The sequence below is a fragment of the Diadema antillarum genome, unplaced genomic scaffold (genome assembly GCF_040938485.1).
Source record: "Diadema antillarum isolate AM-2024a unplaced genomic scaffold, OU_Dant_1.0 seq00002353_RagTag, whole genome shotgun sequence".
In the NCBI taxonomy this organism is placed as follows: Eukaryota; Metazoa; Echinodermata; class Echinoidea; order Diadematoida; family Diadematidae; genus Diadema; species Diadema antillarum.
The window spans coordinates 63,628-83,651 of record NW_027272967.1 but is presented as its reverse complement, the minus strand read 5'-3'; the positions used below and the strand labels follow the sequence as shown (position 1 = coordinate 83,651).

Below are 20,024 nucleotides of genomic sequence, written 5' to 3'. Positions count from 1 at the left end.
GGTAACCATTCAATGTGCACCCTCTTGTTTGTGTAGATCTTGTAAAGCAATACTTCTTGTATCATTTCTATGACTTTTGATTTATATGAAAGTGTATTTGCTGTATTGCCAGAACCATTCTTTTAAAACCATGCACTCTACAATGCTCTAGAAGAACTGCAACGTTGAAAATATCCATTTTTTTTCTAATAAGGGGGCGTGAGCGTATATAAGTGTAATTCTGGATACTTCTCAAGGGATTTACATTGAAAAATCACCTGTTTTACAATTCAGATATTGTAAAGCAATGTCTACTCTATTAATTACAATTTTTGTTTCTAGGGTTAATTTGACTACAGTGTCACAGGTGAAACTAAGTTTGTAGTGTTTTATAGATTTGTTCTTTTCTTTTCCTTCTCTTAAGATGAAGATAATCTTAACTTCAAAACAGATGAAAACGAAAAGTACAAACTGAAACTTGGCGAAACGAAATGATGCAGTAAATGTATGTTACTCTCTGGGCCCCGTTCCTTCTTCCTCGAGTCCCCTTACCCCGTCAAAAAGCACGCAGAAGTTTATCACTGCAAGATGGCTTAGGGATTTTACTGCGTCAAAACACCCAGTCATGGTTTACCTCCCTCACTTGAAACCCCCCTCCCATCCCCTCTTGTCATGCATGTGTGATGTATGTGCGTTTGTCTGTCTGTCTATCTCTCCCCCCCTCTCTCCATAATCTCTCTCTATCTGTCTCCATAGTCTCTCTCTCTCTCTTCTATTCTCTCCCCCCCCCCCCCCGTTCTCTGTCAGAGAGACCGCAATTTTAGTGCCACCCTGGTAAGTTTGCCATTAAATTCACGGTCGTCTTCACGTTGAAATGCAGGGTGATGCTCTAGATAAGCCTATAACAGGTCAAGAGAAGAGTTCGGAGAAATCTCAACATCTGTGAAAGAAAATTTAAGAGGAATATCATGCACTCTGAAATAAAGGAAAAACTCTCTGACTTTTTTTCAATAAGTTAAGAGAGGAAACTAACTGTATTCCATTATTCCACTAAGCAGTTGTCGCTGATGTACACATATCCCTGGCCATTCCATTGACTACATTCATTTGTCTAAACTATCATGTAACCAAATTCAGAACAACATGGCAAAGAAAACTTGTGAATAAATAGTTACTGCTAGACTTCAGTGATGGCAAAGGTACAATTTGCATAAGTATCATCGTAAGAAAGCAACATATAATTTTAGACAGAAATAATTTTGATAAGTACAGGGATACATTATTAAAAGACATTATACTTATCTCCTCAGAGGAATGGATGAAAGGAGGTGACGTACTGACGAACGGGTAGGGGAGTGGGTGGAGAGCCCGCCCTCTGCCGACGAGGAGACCTATTATGGTGCTTGCCGTCAAATGACCGTATTATCAATGCTCTTCATAATCTCTTTATAGCTGCCATAGACGACCTCCTCAGTAATGACTGTCTTGGGTACAAAGTTATCAAAGCCTGGAAAGCTCTTGGATACAGGATACATCACCAACATTTTCTTCAAAAGTCTGCCCAGCTGAAATATATCACTCTGAATCGATGATTCGTCATCGAGCACTGTGCACTCTGGCGCTATGTGAGGAAAACTATTACCCTTCATGTAGTCCTGTTTCTGGGCATCTGTAAATTGGTAGTAGATAGGTGATGTCTGATGACGTAGGTAACCCAAGTCAGTCAGTCTCCCTCGCAATTTACTATTCTGATCTTAATGGAGGAGAAGGTTTTCCGATTTCATGCTGGCAGCAGGTTATTGTGTGGGAGAGATTGAGTATGAATGTAGTCCAGTCCCATAGATATGTCCCTCGCTATTTCCAGCCATTCACCAATGTCACTTGATGAAAGAGACTGCTGCCCACCGTGAAGGGTCTCGTGTATAGTTCGGTCGTTTTTCCGGTCAGGTGATTTCCGACGAACTCCACTGCTATTCCTTAGTGCTCGTTGTCGATCTTGAATACTCCTTAAACATCTTTGGAAATGCAGGGTGTGATGAAAAGGTTAATAGCATGTTAGCCTTCTTGTCGATGACATCCTTCACCCTTTGAAGCTGATCGGGGTCAGAGGAAAGAGTCAAGGGCAGCAGGTGGCTAAAAGCCTGCAAGTGTTTTACCAGATAAACTACTCCCCAAATAATGTGCTTCGTCCAAGCTCTCAAAGATAACATGTGTGTTGTCCACATAGACATAAGGCCCTGAAATTGAAAGACTAGCTTCCCCAAGGAATATTACTCGTGCTGATGGTGATGAGGAACACTTTGCTAAGTAGTACGTACACCCCAAAAGGGGGAATGGGTGGCAGATGCTGAATGTTCAGAAAGAGCTACACTCCAGATTGGTGACGGGATGGTATGTGCCACCACAAGTCCTGAACATGGAGAATGGCTTCAATGTTGTGGCAAAGGACCGGTGTGCCCTACCTGATGTTACACACTCCTGCGAGCACATGAGCAGAGAAGTGATGATGCTGATGATGACGAGGTCCAGGAATCAGAAGGCGACGGGGATGAAGGAGTGGAGCGGGGGATATGACTGAGGTTAGATATCTTGAGGTTAGTGGTCTTCGAGGACGTCTGGCAGTCTGGTGATGAATTTGATAGCAGGTTCACTGCGTACCGTAAAACAAACGAACGCAGAGGTCCTGTTGTTATTCTGCTCGGAATGCGGATGTGTAAATCTGTATCCATGACAAAGATTTTTGCTAGGAAGTAATGTCGACTTACATTGTAGGTGTCTTCCGAGAATTTTCAATGTTCAATGTTCAGTGGTACTCTACTATAGTTTTCGACGAACTGTCGAATGGCGTTAATACAGAACAAACCTCCGATCGGGCGACTTCAACAACGACAAAGATAAAGATTTCAGAATTTCCATGTGGAGGAAACGGCATTTTATATTTCCTTATTATGTTTAATACCTTGTCTCTTCTTATCAATATTGCAATATGACATCAAAACGTCTGGCAAAACGACAGTATATCTGCCAACTTTCAGAAGAAACTGAACTGAACTGAACTAAGAAGAGAACTTCAAACTGTAAAACTATAAATGCAATCCTACTGCATGGGCATAGTTGGTACGAGGTTGGTGGTCTTACACGTTGTACAACTTCTCAGGGTAATGGATAAAGTCCTCGAAGTAGGCGCCATGAGGGCTGAGGAACCGGGCTGTGGAAAAGAATAAACACAACGACGATAAACAAGGGAAAGAGGTCGAAACTTTAAGACAATACACTGGGCAAGTAATATGTGCAAGATATTTGTATTTTACATTACATACAATCATGTAGTTTTTGCTACCTTCATGCTTTCTTTCACTTTGAGGCCCCAGAATGAAACATCCTCATCAAATGATTAAGGCGGCTCAAAAATACGTAATCAAATCCGTGATAGGAAGTATGGCAGACCATTAGCCATTGAGATTTATTGTTCTTTTAAATGCTCTTAATTCATACAAATTGCACGAATAAATGGCACGCTAGAGTGTTATGATATTTGATGATTGTATTATTTTTATTAAGTCACTTCTTTAAAAGCCAGAGGGACAGATATAAGAGTAAGATTAGACATCATAATGCAATTACAGCACTATGACTTGCCGCTTGATATATCAATTGAAAAACTTAATGACACTGCTGTTTTGCATCTAGTCATGTCGCTGTTTCGCTTCCTTGAAAGTTATAGTAAGATATCGATATGGCAATATAATGAAATGAGCATCTTATACTTTCAGTTTGTTACACGTAGGCCTTTCCATACGCATGCAGGGAGTGGCTCGGCGGTAACCTGTTGCGCAGGCTTATCACGTGCACTTGGGCACCTTCCTGTCACGCTATCACCAGGCGCAGGATTTCCAACTGTGACAATACATTATCGCTCCACAGCGGGTAAAATAATTTCTTTGAGAGTCGATCTCATCGTATTACAGACTTCGGAGAACATCTTTGCCGGATGCAAACTTTTTATGTCTAGTTTTGGGCACGGCTATTTTGTCAGAGTTGTGCGGTTTATGAGCAGTTGTTGGTTATTGACATTTTGGAAAAATGGCACATCTGGCATGGTTGTTTGCTGTTTTCATCTTTTCTCATTCGATGTTCACCTCCTCAACGCTGAAAACTAATGCACCTTATTTGACTAATACGACGTGTAAGTATTTGCTATCTTCTATCACTATAAATCCCGCTTCATCATTTAGTTTTTGTTTTGTTCTTAGGGAGAGAAGAGAAACATTATCAATTTCAATAGATTTGGCACTGCCATTTAAACCTAGGTAACTGTTCAATCAAGGAATGTTTCTCATCATCCTAGGAATTGCACAGTTCAATTTTCCCTATAAGAAGGCCTAAAAATAGCTGAATTTGGGGGTCAACTCGGCTGATTTTAAGTTTTGGGTGTCTATCTAAACGCAGGTTCCTAATACTTGAATGTCCAAATCGGAAGTTTGAATGCATACTATCGACCATGAATTTTAAATAGCATTTTGATATTTGTTCCCTCTGTCTCATCTTAGTTTTTTCCATTTCCCATTCACAAGGTGTCGGAACGTGTGCGGGGCACTACTCATCAGGAAGTTAAAACAGTCATCAGCGATTTGATAGAAATCATGGCTGACTTTCACTTAATTCTAATTTAGAATACAAGCAGTCCAAGGTTTTGTAGTAATTCATACACAGTGGCTGCCAAGGAATTTAGATTCCATTTTTGTTTCATAGAAAATATAAGGTGAATTAGTGTCCATGAATAGTTCCTAACATTGACATGTTGCGGACTTTGTGACGAAGGACCACTATACTTAGTCACAATTTCAATATTCTCCCTTCAATATCAGGCATTTGCCACTTGATTACATTGTGCCCCTTTTTACACTTCATGTCCGGCAGATTTAACTCTAAATTGCCAGGGAGAACCACTGGTTCGAGAAGTGTGGTGCGATCAAAGATGTGTCGTCAGCAGTGACCGTTGGATTGTACAGGCTCCTCGCGGACGTCGAATTTTTACTGAAATTAAGTCTGTCAACAACAGAATAATGGGATTCTTTATAAGCGATGTAATAGCCAACAAAACGTCCCTGATGCTGATTCAGGATCACAACCAGACATCCCTTCATTTGTCATTAGCTCACCAGACGAAGATGTCGATATGGTATATATAACTACCCAGTGAAGTTCAAAATGAGCGTCAAGTGTTACGAAGGTAAGTGCCAATGCCGTTGGTCTAATAATGAACGTTAATGCATTCATGAATATGAATTGATATTTGTTATTTTATGTTATCATACATCTATTTCAGTTTCTTTATCTTTTTTTTTGAGGGGGGGGTGGAGAACAATGTCAGTCTTTATATAGTGTTATAAAGAGAAAGATTAGGCCTATGTGTCTTACATCAGTGGCACGGAGAGCAAGTTACAGTATAAGTGAACGTCATTATCACTCATGAATTCTAAAGTATAGTCTGAAATAAGGCAGTACTGTATCATTTCGGCATGATTATGACGTGATCGTCTCCGTAGTTCAACGTATGTTTTTAAACATTTGATGAAAAAAAAAGTCATGAGAAAGAAGATCATAAAACGTTGCCTAAATACGATATTGTAACTTCACATTTTCACTCTCTGATACGTCATAATGTTAAAGGCTCTTGGCCAAAATGATTCAAATAGAAAAGAAATATACGAATTGGTTGCTTGAGATGAGGAAGCTATAGATTTCGCTGAAGGGTCAATAAAATTAATTTATCCATGATGTTTGCAAATATTGTAATGATATACGAGATATTTACTTAAATTTTATTTAAGTTTGGTGAAAATAATGCGAAGTTGTTAAGGTTAATATTAAATCTAATTGAGTTTTGTTCCGTGTCAATTTATTATTTTGATTGACAAACATATTCCCCGTTTAATTAAGTGACTGTCTGCTGTACGGTTTAGCTGAAAGCAGCAAAATCTCTAACTCTAAATAAAATTGAAATTGAAATTGAAATTAACTGTTGCATATAAGAGATAATCCCGAGTTTATTCAGTATTTTCTCTAAAAGAGAGTGTTTTTCGTATGTGCTGATTATTTCGTCACTTCGTAACATTAAGAGATATGTTTGGTGACTTAGTATAATTATTTGATAGCAATGGCTGCACGTTCCTTCCTTGCCCTCCCCGCCCCTTACTCCGCGGCCGACGTTGCCTTTGGATAAAAAAGGAGCAGCGAGACATGCCTCTGCAGCACTGAATACTCCTTGTGAGCCGGTTCCCCCCCCCTCCCCCTTAAAACGGATAATGTTCGTCATTTCGTAAGTTCTTTGAATGACATAAGGTTCGTTATTCCGAAACACACATAAATTCCATATACCTAGATGTTCGTCAAACCGAAAAGGCAAAAAGGGTTTGTTAGTACATTAAGTGGCGTTATTCGGAAAGGTTTGTTATTCCGAAGGATCTTTAATCCTAAAATGGAAAAAGAAGAAGAAAAAGAAGCAAAACCCTGTTACTTGGAAGATTCCGTGATCCGAAAATGAAGAGAAGGTGACAATATACTATCAATTCACTTTCTGAATAACAAGCCCTTTTCTACTTTGTGATTAAAGGACCTTCGGAATAACGAACCTTATTTCTTTTTCGGATTAACGAACCTTCGGAATAACGAAATCTAAACGTTTAAAACAGATGAAAAAAAAAAGGTTCAATGACATTCATTTTCAGTCATGTGTGTGTGTGTGTGTGTGTCGATGTCGATGAATCCTTCTGGACTGATTTCACAGGTCAACATGCTGCCTGCTTCGAGAAATGTGAGGAATTCATTTTTTGGGTACTCTTTTTACCTTTCCCTGCCTTATAAACACGATTAGTTTCAAATGAGGTTAAAATATTTGAATACATGGAGATCATGAAAGACAGAGAGGAACTGAGACGCGCGTGCTTCACAATGATGGATACATTATTTTACGAGCTCTGGGTTGTAAATTTTGCAATATTTCATTACAAGTTTTCTCTTGAAGTCAATTATTAAAGAAAGGAAAACAAAATGAATGTAAAAATATTATATTCAGTATTTACTAGTCAGCAATAACCAAAGGTTTTGCACGCTGTATCAGCTGGAATCAAATTCATATCATTTACACTTTTTGTACTTGCCATTCATCTTGTGTATTCTAAATCATGCATTATTCAGAATGAATTTCAATTGTACGTGGTTTTTTTTCTTTGAGAATTGTTTTATTTTTTTTCTGAATAAGTCATTTTGCAAATTTAATTTTAGAGCCAAGACAACTCCTTTCTTTTGCACCTTAAGACTACAACGGTAAACATTTCAGAATGTTTTATTTCTGTCTAAACTGCCACCATACGCCAGAAAAACTATCAGTACAAAGGTTCCAATTATGTATTTAAATGCATTATTTACCATTTGCAGATGAAACAAAAACCCAGCTTTAGTGCTTCAAAATAGTTCGAAAATGTGAGTCAAGGATAAAAACGACCAATGTAAAAAAAAAATTGAATCAGTATAACCAATGTTAAGTAGTACACAAAATATGAGCAATCGTTATAATATTTTTTTTTTCTAGACTAAACCGCCTACAGTTATGGTTTATTGAGAAAAATCGTGATATCTCCTTACATTTCAGGCTTCATTGCAAAATTGTTATGTGGTAGGATGTTTTGTGATATAACCGACATAAACATATGCATCCGTATGTGATATCTCGAACCTTTTTTTTTTAATCACTACTGCCAATGGTAGACAGTATCTTTAAGATACATTGCCGGGGAAAAAAAAAGAGTTTCAGAACTGCAGTTCGTTTACTTTTCATTTGGACACTGCACTCAGCGTATGGTAACTTTGTTTTAGAAAAAGAGACATCGATTTGCGCCGATATACGTCGACATGGACTTTTATAGGCTGTAAAGCATTAATTACCTTACATCATACAATGTTCATACGATGATTACATCGAACGCTGTGTAGTAGGAACATTTTCAAAAGACATGCACATGCAACCTGAATAACTTTGTTCATTCTTTTTCAAGGGGTACCATCGGTGAAGCTCATTGGCGGACCCTCTCCCCTGGAAGGCTTAGTGGTGCTCGACTCAGATCGATATGTATGCTACAGTGGTTTTAACGACCAAGCTGCTGAATTGGTCTGTGGAGAACTCGGCTTCCCAGCGGCGGAGCATTATGCGTCGCAGACTTCTCTCAGCACAGCAACACCGATCAGGTTTCAACGGCTATCATGTCTTGACGGTGACTATTGCATTACTACAGACATTTCCATTTCAACAAAGACACTAGCGATAATCATATCGCAGATAATCGTATATTTCCAAGCAAGAAGCAGAAATTTTGTATTTCGGTGTCGGGAAGCCCATCATTGCCGTCCTAAATACTAATTTTCTCTCCCAAGTTCCTGGTGCAGCATGCAGTTAAAATAAGACGAGTTTGATATTTGAGATTCTTCTCCTTAAAATAAGAGAACACCATTGTCATTCACAATAACTTGTCGAATGAATGCCCAAACGGTAAAGTACATGTACAATTCTTAACTGAATTCTACATTATCATTATACAGGTTATGATAGGTATACACATGTAAAGGAGTGTACATCGACCAGAACCGATTGCCCTCAGAACAAAGCCGTCAGACTCAAATGCCAGGGTGAGATAAAACGTGTACAGTGCAATTATTTGAACATTTTCTCTTTTATGTTTGTAGTATAAATACAATGTGTGAATGTAAGCATATGTCAACTCTAGTCATCATGTGAACATGCTTCAAAAAATCGTAATATTTCAAAACATTCTTGCAGTTTGAATTCACGACACTTTCTAGGTAAGTTATGCAAACTCTTTTTAAGATTCCTATATTTTAAATTATGCACGTTATTGGACTTATAAGCTTATTAGACATACTTTTTTAGTTTCATTTTTACTCGAATTTCCTTCTATTTCATAACACAATTCACGTTCACAAAAACAAAAGCAAAACATTATACAGAGACAACTGCATTATACACAACATACACTGTATTTCTCTACTTCAGGATTTCAAAATTTGTTGTATCACACAGTAATACAAGAGTAATACAAGTAACTTAGAAACAATTACAAGTCCATGAAACTGTTAAGATATTGATTGTTCTGATTGGATTTTTGCTATATCGGACTAAATGTAACGGCTTTCAATTTCAAAATCTGTTGCATTTGTTATTATCTTGCAGTCATGCATGCAAATATACCATTGGCGCCCCCTCCCCCCCCCCCCCCCAAAAAAAAATGTTTAGCTATATTCCTTGAATATTCACGCCTTCACTTTTTGTTCAATCAAGCAAAATCATTGACTGATTTTTGATTAGTTGAATTTTCACATCGGCAAGATAAACAGATGTGGATTATATGACCTGAAAATAACTTGGTGTATTTTGTAGCGTTTAATTTCTGGTTTTCGCTTTCATTGGTAGCTTCAGCCGGGTTTTGTGATCATCCCGGCAATTTGTCTAATGGTTATTGGGACTCAAACATAACGAGCTTTGGGTCCGAGATATTTTTTACCTGTGACAAAGGTTTCATCATCCAAGGGAGCCCGACATTGCAGTGTGCGGGAATACCCGGACGTTCGACTTACTTCCCCGTTTGGAATTCGTCTGTCCCGGCATGCCGTGCAGTCAGAAATGAAACAGATGGTATTGTGATTTAATTTATGTATTCAATTTCTGTAGAATATCTTTATGTTTTTTGTTGGAAACGGGAAAAATGAATTAATGAATGTAAAGTATTGTCTATTCTACGCATATAGTTTTACGAAACTTAAGTTATATTTTCTATAGGTCTGAAAAGTAATCCTTTTATGTAGATGAGGGTTAATATTGGGCATCAGTATTGTTTTTTAAAGAGCAAGGCTCTATTTAATCTTTATTTTGGTAAATTTACTTGAATCGCTTCTGAGCTTTATTGATAATGTGAGTAAAATAAAGTGTGTATTCTTTCACCCATTGCGGTAATTTGGAATGATAAATGATATGTTCCTGCCAAAGTTTGAGATCACGAACTTTAATCGCTTTCAGCTGCACACTCAGGGTGACAAAAACAAATTCATTACAGCTACCACAAGTATGATAAATGAGAGTTCTATTAAACATTGTTAAATCAAAAGAGGTTTTTATATCACTTCACAGCTTCTGTAAAATGCCAGTCACAATTTGCACTTCTGAACATAGAAAGAGGAAAATGTGATGGGCTGATTGTCAGCGTTACCATGTCAAAAACTAATGGCATTTCACAATCATGTGCGAATGAAGAGCTGGGGATTCGTAATTTTGTTGTTATCATATAATTCATAACTATAGACTCATCGATCTCTTCGTGATTAATGTTTGCAGTTTGATGAGTACTTGCTCTCTGTCTTCACTTTCGTAGACCTGGAAGTGAATAAGCATTGTGTATTTTTACCAACCATTCAGAATACCTGACGAACACATCCCTTTCTTTCACAGAAATGAAAAGGTGCAATTGTATGTTGCGGGTAACAAAAGTGTTTCATATTTCCATATAATAGTTCTATAAAAGAATGGGATTGGGGCTATTATGTTGCACAGGTCGATTGCTAAAGGTTTATATCTATAAGTTTAATTGATTACAGATAATGTATGGATAGATGATCCAAACAACACATCAACGACTACGCAAAATGCATACAGTACTTTAAGTAAGTATTGTGTTTATTTTTACAGTTTCCTCTGACAACATCTTGTCAACCCCTTCGCCAGTTGCAACTGATTTGTTAACGTTATGCATCTCATACGAATGAGTATAATGAGTACAAGAAAAGAATAAGCAGATTACTGCTTGATAACTGTGGCTTTCCCATTTTTTGCAAGTGATTTTCTTCATTTTTTTTTAAATTAGCTGTTACAAATAATAATTTGACACAATGTCAAAATGCATTATCCTAAGAGACTTATATTCTTTAATACTTCTGTTTGACTAGCCACTAAAACCGACGTTCACCTAGAAAAAACAAAATAAACAAAGTCAATCAGAAACATGCAAGGTGACGCGTTTTTGGCCGAACACGATAACCACTACTGTGCAGGTCATTCTGTCAAGGCATTACTGAAGAAATACACACCGAGTGAAAAATTGTTCCGACTGGTAAATCACACTGGTTTCACGGAAACCTGGTATCTTGTTCTCTTCTTCTCCCTAAACAATGCTTTCAATCAAAGCAAATTTCTAAGCTCCAGATAGTTATCCATGAGGCCTCCACGGTATATCCTCATGCTTCTCTTAAATGCCCAAACCGTAGTTCCGACCTAATGCAAACTGACAGGCGCGACCACAATGATATGCAGGCACACTATATCCATCTCACATGCACTCTTACTAAACGACATTTAGATAAAAAATTTCAACATAATTCAATTTGTTTGGAGTTCACCATTTTAGTCAAGCGTTGCTTATGATATGAGGCTCTTACATTTGGCTTTTCTCCGTTAACGATTTGGTTTGATGTAAACTCGTGACGATCAATAAAGCATTTATTAAGAAGTCTGGTAATGTTACGAAAAAAGAGTACGAATAATTGCTGCCTTTTAGCTGTATCTTATTAAGAGCATCGATTAGGATGTCGGTTCATATTCATATTTGTGTTAAAGGGATTATGAATGGACTGTGGATTTGCCGCAATAACCATCCTTAAACACTATGTCACTCGATCAACATGAACTGACTGTTGTTTGACGTTACTGATCAAATGATGGGTACATATTAGCGTACTTTTGTTTTCGATGCATGATGACATGGAGAAATAGTAGTCTACCAAAGAAATGTAAGTATAGGGGACATCTCGTATAGAATATAGTATGCACTGCAAATTCTCCATCTTCTTTTGATAAATAGATGAGATTCAGCCCACCCAGGATATGACGACATTGCTATTTGATATCACATCTTCAGGTGAGCTTTGTGTTCTGATGAAATCATAATTTTCAATTCATTTTTTTAACATGTGAAAGCATCAAAGTGGTATAGTTTTAATCTCTTTAGTATGATCAAAGTTAATGTGTGTCTTGTGTTTTTTTTCCAAAGCGTTCGCTTTTTTCTTCATGTTTTGGTATGCCACAAACGAAGTTGAAAATATACTAGATTCAATCACGGACGCGAAAACATGCCTGTGTAGACACATGCCTGTATAAAAGCTACAGTCAATGTATACATAGAGACCTATATTATGAGGAGAGACTGACGGCAATCTACTATACTGTTTTAAAAATTGTTACATATTTCATTAGTTAATTTAATATTCTGAAATATTTTGTTGCATATGTAGTCACTTAGCCTTTGAACAACTGAAGATTCTGTACATGATGGTCTATCGTTCTCTGGACGGTACAGCAATATTACTCCCATTTCGACATCTGTCTAAATTATAAAATAGCTCACTGCATCCTTATTTTTGTCTAAGTTATGCTTAATTCAAAGTCTATCAAGACTTTACGATGAGACTACTGGTGTGGCACAGAAGTAGTTTTGACATACTTCTGTTCATCTTTGACCTCTTTCAAATTGTTTGATTATATATTCTCTATGAAAACAATTATGGTAAGACATAAAACTATCAAAAAGCGAATGGGTGGTTTCGGGCGTTTAAGAGAGTAACAAGACGGGTGGTTTATTTACTAATGGGTTAATATCGGTATAAGCCAATGAATACACGCCTACATTCGTGCCTACTTGACTTTGCATCACAAAAGTGACAACATGTCTCCAGAGGAAAGGAACATCTTTATCATAATGATGTACAATTAATCTTAACCTGCGACAAGAAATGATAGGAAATGCAACTTTGAGAAAGTTTATAGTTAGTATACTTTTTGCAAGAATGAGATTTGAGAATAAGGCCCCGCTGAAGTGCAATGATTCACGTTCCATTGTTTATGTTTTTTTTTTTTTCAAATTTTCTGTTCACTTATTTATCTTCTTTTTTTTTTTTAGTTTGGGAGTGCTGCGGGTCGGCAATGGTCGGGGAGGGCACGGGCGGATCCATCGGATGGTCATGGGTTTTGTTTCGATTTTTTCTTTGATTTGTCTTGTTTTATGTGGTTTATGTGTGTATGTTTTTTAAAGAGCCAAAGATGAAGCCACAGCCCCTCTCCCATTTTTCCTCCCCCCCCCCCCCGCTTCCGCGACCCCTAATGGTGACAACTAATTGATTTAACTTTTTTTTTTAGTTTCTGGACCTCTGGAGATAAAGATCAAGATCACTAGCTATACCCTTGGAACATTTCTGGGTGTTGTTTTCATTCTGCTTGCCATTCCATTCGTGGCTTGGTGCTACCATCACAGAAAGAGGTTAGTGTTTACGTGTTGCTTGTCAATTTCTTGTACAGTCTATGAATGTGTGTGTGTGTGTGTGTGTGTGTGTGCTTGCGTGTGTCTGGGGGGGGGGGGGGGCGGGATGCGCTGGCCGGGGCGCTGATTTCTATTGACACAAACATTGAATTTTGTTTGTGGTGTGTGTTTATGGGTGTGTGTGTGCGCGAGCACATGTGTCTGTGTTTTGTGTGTGTTCGCAGTCATTGTCCATTGTTATTTTATGGAGATTAGGCACATACGCAAACATACAAACTCACGCACACATACACACTCACCCTTTCATATTTCATAAGAGGTTTCTCATTATCTCACCAAAAAATGTAAGAAACCTGAAGATAGGTCTCAACCAAAGCTATGAACGATCCCTTTCACTTTTGTTCTCGTATCCTTTTCACTCCGAAGAAAACGGAGGCGCCCAGAGGATTCAACTATAAATGCCCAATCAATGCAGTCTGTCAGTCCAATTGCCAGCATAATGCATCGACCTCTACCGGAGCAGCCATTGGAGTCTATCAGTCCTGTCGCTAGCATAGTGCATCGACCTTTGCCGGAGCATCCGGGTTACAGATCTGATGACGCCACACCTGATCAGGAGGGCGTGTATTACAGCTACCTGCACTCTGCAAAGGTACTCAACGTGATTCGAGATAGCAGGTTGATACTTTCGAACCGAACTCCTTGCAGTATTTCTCCCTGCTGCCGCATGGCATAGAATGTAGTTGGCCATCAGGATCCGAATATCTCCTGTGGGAAGTTTGGGATAAAGTATTTTTCCCTAATAAACTTTGAATTGAGTTATATATCATTTTAAAGCTTATATAGAGTCTGTTCTATCAGAATCTGTCCTTAAATAAAAATCCATGTCTGGCGACTTTTTGCTGGCTTTGGGATGCAGGGGTCACATTTATCAGCTTTTGAAGTTATTAAAACTTCAGCCTCATGACGCCATATTTCAAGCGAGGCGAGAATACTAGTACACATATCCTTGAAGTAGACGTTAGTACACTTATTTTGTGAAACGCATTAGTTATCCATAGAACCATAGTTAAGAATCAATGACAGCAATTAGCATGATACATTGAATGCCACCCTCTACTAATCATTATCCTTAACAGGATCACACTCTTAACGGAAAGATGGCCAGGGATCTAGCGGACACGGTTCCCCGGCCTCCCCATGGCGTCGTAAACCAGGATGGCGACGACAAAGCGCAGTGGCAAAACACGGCTGCGAATACCGAAAATGAGGAGCAGTACTTGAATATGTCAGGAACAATGGAGAGGAAAATGAAGAGAGACGTCAGGTTTATTCGCTCTAAGAATACCTCTCCAACAACTGAAAAATGCGTGCGTGAAAACGGGTTCCTGGTTTCCAGTGTAAGTTAACAATTACAATTTTCGAGCATGTTCAAATATCACAGTGACTTATTATGTGTTTGTATGAATATGTACGCATAACCATTCAAAAGAACGATAAAACATGAATTTCAAATCTGTTTTAACGATAGACAGCCATTATGATGGGCGCGTGCAGGTCACTGATATCAAGACTTCTTTGAGCTAGAAAGAAACACTGCACTATATAGAAACACTGTAAAATAAAACTAGTCCAGCTGACAAAGAAAAATTAGTCCAGCTGGTGTCTGTATCGACCAATATTTATTAGTCATAGTCTGGTCCTTGACTAAGAAAATCTAGTCCTGCTGTAGTGTCTGAATCGACTACTTTTTTTTCGTCAAGCATCTTGACTAATTTTCTTTAGTCAAACGGACTAAGAAAATCTAGTCCTGCTGTGGTGTCTGAATCGACTAATTTTTTTTCGTCAAGCACCTTGACTAATTTTCTTTAGTCAAACGGACTAAGAAAATCTAGTCTTGCTGTCGTGTCTGAATTGACTATTTTTTTTTCTTTTCGCCAAACATATTGACTGATAAAAATTAGTCAAGCTGTGCCAGGCTTGACTGTTTTTTATTAGTCAACCTAGGAAAAAATAATTAGTCCTGCTGGCCTTTGTAAAGACCTTTTGACTCACTGCACAATGAGCCTGATGTCTCATGAAAAACTGCCACATATAATAATCTGCAGGATTGGCTTATCCTAAAGTCATAACACAGAGCTCCAGGTGGTCCGGGGTACCCCCTTTGATGTGATGGGAGTATTAAACAACCATAACAACAATTCAATTTGATTAATTTTAATTCAATTCAATTCGTTTTATTCGTCTATATTGAATATGAAAATGCATGGCAACACATTACGCGATGCTGGTGAAAAAGGTGTCTTGAACATCTAAAACATGAATTGAATTGAATTGAATAGAACTGAATCGAATTGAATTGTTGTTATGATTGTTCAACACTCCCATCACATCAAAGGGAGTGCCCCCGGCCCACCCGGAGCTGTGTGTTATGACATTAGGATATGGCAATCCTGCAGACCATACGTGGCAGGTTCGCATGGGACATCGGGCCCATTGTGAAGTGGGTCAAAAGATCTTTATAAAGGCCAGCAGGACTAATTGTTGTTAGTAAGATGTTTGCTAGATTGAATAAAAAGAAAGTAGTCCAGTCTGGCACAGCTTGACCATTTCTTATCAGTCAAGATGCTTGACAAAAAAAGTCAATTCAGACACCACAGTAGGACTAGATTTTCTTAGTCCGTCTAACTAAAGAAAATTAGTCAAGATGCTTGACGAAAAAAATTACTCGATTCAGACACCACATACAGAAGGACTAGATTTTCTTAGTCCGTCTGACTAAAGAAAATTAGTCAAGATGCTTGACGAAAAAAAAATTAGTCGATTCAGACATCACAGCAGGACTAGATTTTCTTATCAAGGACTAGACTATGACTAATAAATATTGGTCGATACAGACACCAGCTGGACTATTTTTTTTTTTGTCAACTGGACTATTTTTTTTTTACAGTGTATACAAATTACAAGATGCACCGTGTCCGGGGCTCACTACGTCACTGTAACTGACATAGCCCAAGGATGACCATTTCAATGCTTATATAGCCGTAATAAGAACAAACATTACTTCCTGAACTGCGTAGTCCTTCTGGCATAGGGTGCCTTCCAAAGTAGGTTTCTAGTTGATAATGAGCGTCGTTTTAGTAGAGGTTACAGGTTGTCAGCGTAATCACGATCTCGTGCACAAACATACGTACAATCCTGTCGCTACTTTACTATCGCACAGCGACGGGGCTGTGTAAACGTACAATTCATATCCGATATCAGAGGGCGGTTGATTAATTTCAGATTTCGCAAATACGCGTGCCTGATATTTGCATATCATATCGACCGCGCACGCTCAGAGCGAGCGGGAGGGTGACGTTCGACGAGTTCTATTCGTCCAGCTATGATGTTTCGTGGTGTCGACTGCAGAACAAATTGTTTGTACTCGCTTGACCAATATTTTTTCGTCGAACATGGTTACGCCTTTGGTTCATATTCGTCCAGCCTGTCAAAAATAGCAGGACGAAGTAAATTAGTCGGCAGGACGAGTTATTTATCATAGTATGACGAGATTTTGTTTACAGTGAAGACGTTTCCCTTAATTAGAAATAAAGTTGCAACCAAGTGTCGTAACGCCATTTCTTTCTTCTTTTTTACTTGAGGGCGATATTAACACTCTTACAATGTCAGCAATCAAAACCCTACAGCATCATACTATCTTAACTCGCTGTTCTTCTTAACAGGACAACCCCCTTAAGGCAGGAATGATCAACAATCGAGATTCTCCTAGTCCAGCGAACATTATTTCCCCGTTTCCCAAAGACGTCCAACACCAAAATGGTGAAGATTTTTCGCAGTGTCAAATCACAAAAGCCAATGCCATGAAAGAGCAATACACGGATATGTCAGGAATTTTAAAGAAGAGGCAAAGAGACGCCAAATTTGTTAAATCGAGAGCCTTCGCGACTGAAAAAGACATTGAGGAAAACCTCTACCTGAATTTAAATGTAAGTCAAGTCAGAGTCACAAATGACGAACTTCCAGAAAGCTTTAAAAGGTCGGAGAGTTGTGACTTCAACCATGTCGCAACAATTGGACAGGCACTCAGAGACATATCCACTCATTCCAGACCTTTTGACAACGCAGCCAGATGTGGGGACATTCAAAGGTCACTTCACGAAGACACCCTTTCTACTAGCAGTCAGTCCACACCCATCAGAGAACCACCAGATGGCCAAGACTACCCGTCTATTGATAGAAATGATACAAGTGACCCTCCTGCGATGGACCACAACGATTCTCAATATTCTGTTTCAATACACTCAAGCAAGAAAAGAGAAGAAAGCGAGTTGGATGAAAATGGGTATCTCATTCTTGAAACACGTACTGACGAAAACGTCGAAGATCAGTATGCTAACATAGACAAAATACAACCCGCCACGTCTTTTTTTGAAGGTGAACATTCTCCTGGAACAAATCTTCATATCTTTAAGAACCCTGAGGATCAAATAGATACCGCTATTTACGATAACATTCCTAATATCCATGGACTAGAGATGCTGTGATTCCTTTACACATTTCAGTATTGTTAATGACGTCATTAAAAAGCTGGGAAGATTTGTACATTCCATAGAAACACGTAAATTTCTTACTGTTTGTGTATTAAATTCCTCTATGTTCAGTGTAGTTTTCATAGCATTCATGATATATCATGATATATAACTTTACGAATCGTAAATAATGAATATATTGACACTTAAAGCCCTTATCTCCCAGGGAAAGCATCGGATAATCATAGTAAAATATATGTCATTAATGATGTGCATATATAATACGGTCATTAAATTCAACAGGATGAAAATCATGATTTAATAACAGAGTTTTAGTCTGGTAGAAAATTTAATACAGGAGGCATAGGTACGTGTACGGTGTCACCCCATGAGCTCAACACCCACAAGTAATGTAGCCAAAGAGCTTGATGTTGGGGGAAAGGGGTCTATGGCACAGGGTGGATCCACGAGTTCCGTAAAGAGGGGGCACCTTTACACCCCTCCCCATTTTTTCTTTTCATTTCTTTTAGTATAACAAAAATAAAAAGAAAAAAATGGGGCGCGCACCAGGTGCGCTCCCCCTGGATCCGCCACTGATGGCAAATGCATGAGACATAATATTTTCTTTCTTATGTCGTTACTCAGTATCGGGATACCCCGCACAAATACCCAAGTATCCTTGGTTTGTAGTTGGTACTATTCATCCTGCCGAGCTTGTTGACCTTTCGGTATGTCGAGATTGCGGGCCTTATTTGCCTACTGACGAACTTGCCGTGCCGAGCTTATGGACCTCTTGTGCCTTGTGTCGAGTTCATAATAATTCGTAATTTACTATTGTATAGTGTTGTTGCTCATGGGACTTTATTATGCAAAGTGTTTGCTCATGGGGCTGTGACTCGTGAGGTCTAACAACTCGTGGGCTGCATAACTCATGGGTTGTATGAATATCGTGGGCTGTGTGACTCGTGCCAACAGTGTCGTCTCGTGCACCCGCATGTTCGGGGGGGGGGGGGGGGGGAGGGTGTATATAAAAGGTCGTTATGTTAAACTTAGGGGTGAAATATATAACGAATTGGATTACTTAATTCACACAAGGAAATAAGAATACATGTTTGTATATATGTAATAACAGGTGTATACCCATCGATCCTGCTTTAGGGGAACTTTGTGCTCATAAGGAGACACACGACCTTAGGGAGACAATCTGTGCTTCCTTAAAGGACAAGTTCACCTTTATAGACATGTGGGTTGAGTGAATGCAGCAATATTAGTAGAACACATCAGTGAGAGTTTGAGCAAAATCGGACAATCCGTCAAAAAGTTATGAATTTTTGAAGTTTCTGCTCAGTCACGGCTGGATGAAAAGACTACTATAGCTTGTGATGTCACATGAGTACAACGATATAAAGAAAGAATAAAGAAAATTCAACATATTTCCATTTTTCTCTCATAACAAAAGAACACTCGACTTCTCTCTTTCAGAAGGCAAAAAGAATAATATTACCCTTAACATACGTCAGTAGCAAGTCGAATAACTGTGCACTTTATTCAAAAAGTAAAGTTTTGTGAAATTCTCTTTTTATTTTCCTTATATAGTTGTACGCATGTGACATCATACACTGTGGTAGTCTTCTCTTCCAGCAGTGACTGCGCAGATACTTAAAATATTCGTAACTTTTGAACGGATTGTCCAATTTTCCTCAAACTTTCACTGATGTGTTCTACTAATATTGCTGCATTCTCTCAATCCTTATGTATATGAAGGTGGAATTGTCCTTTAACGTGTTCAACTATATCATATCCCATTCAATCACATGCTTTAGAAGTCCTAGTGACATTGCTTATCCACACAATGTCTCCCTATAAAGCTGGATCAAGGCATACACGATATACGTATATAAACTTATTACATTACATACTGACTTCATCACATTTCTTTTAATTTTCTTTTCAAGAAAGTTAGAAGGTTTGTCTGTTTGGCATAGTTTGGCAATGAATTCCATTATATATCAAGTCCATGGTGTCTAGAGGGCTTTGTGTGCTATTATCTTAGCATTATTCGAGTGGATAATTGTTGCAAAAAGTGTTGGGTATGAACACAACTTACCTTGTGAAAAAAAAACCCAATGTAAAAATG

At 38.4% G+C, this 20,024-nt stretch overlaps 1 protein-coding gene across 1 annotated transcript; it reads left to right on the top strand.

Annotated features, from left to right (window-relative positions):
- Positions 1–3,812: 3,812 nt before the first annotated feature.
- LOC139714632 (uncharacterized) lies at positions 3,813–18,731 on the top strand. The gene is made up of 11 exons (XM_071626311.1): positions 3,813–4,165; positions 4,900–5,212; positions 8,037–8,252; positions 8,578–8,664; positions 9,467–9,688; positions 10,645–10,710; positions 11,904–11,960; positions 13,235–13,355; positions 13,782–14,007; positions 14,495–14,755; positions 17,081–18,731. The coding sequence occupies exons 2-11, from the start codon at positions 5,191–5,193 to the stop codon at positions 17,900–17,902; spliced, it is 2,100 nt and encodes a 699-aa protein (XP_071482412.1). The 5' UTR covers positions 3,813–4,165; positions 4,900–5,190; the 3' UTR covers positions 17,903–18,731.
- The last annotated feature ends 1,293 nt before the right edge of the window (positions 18,732–20,024 follow it).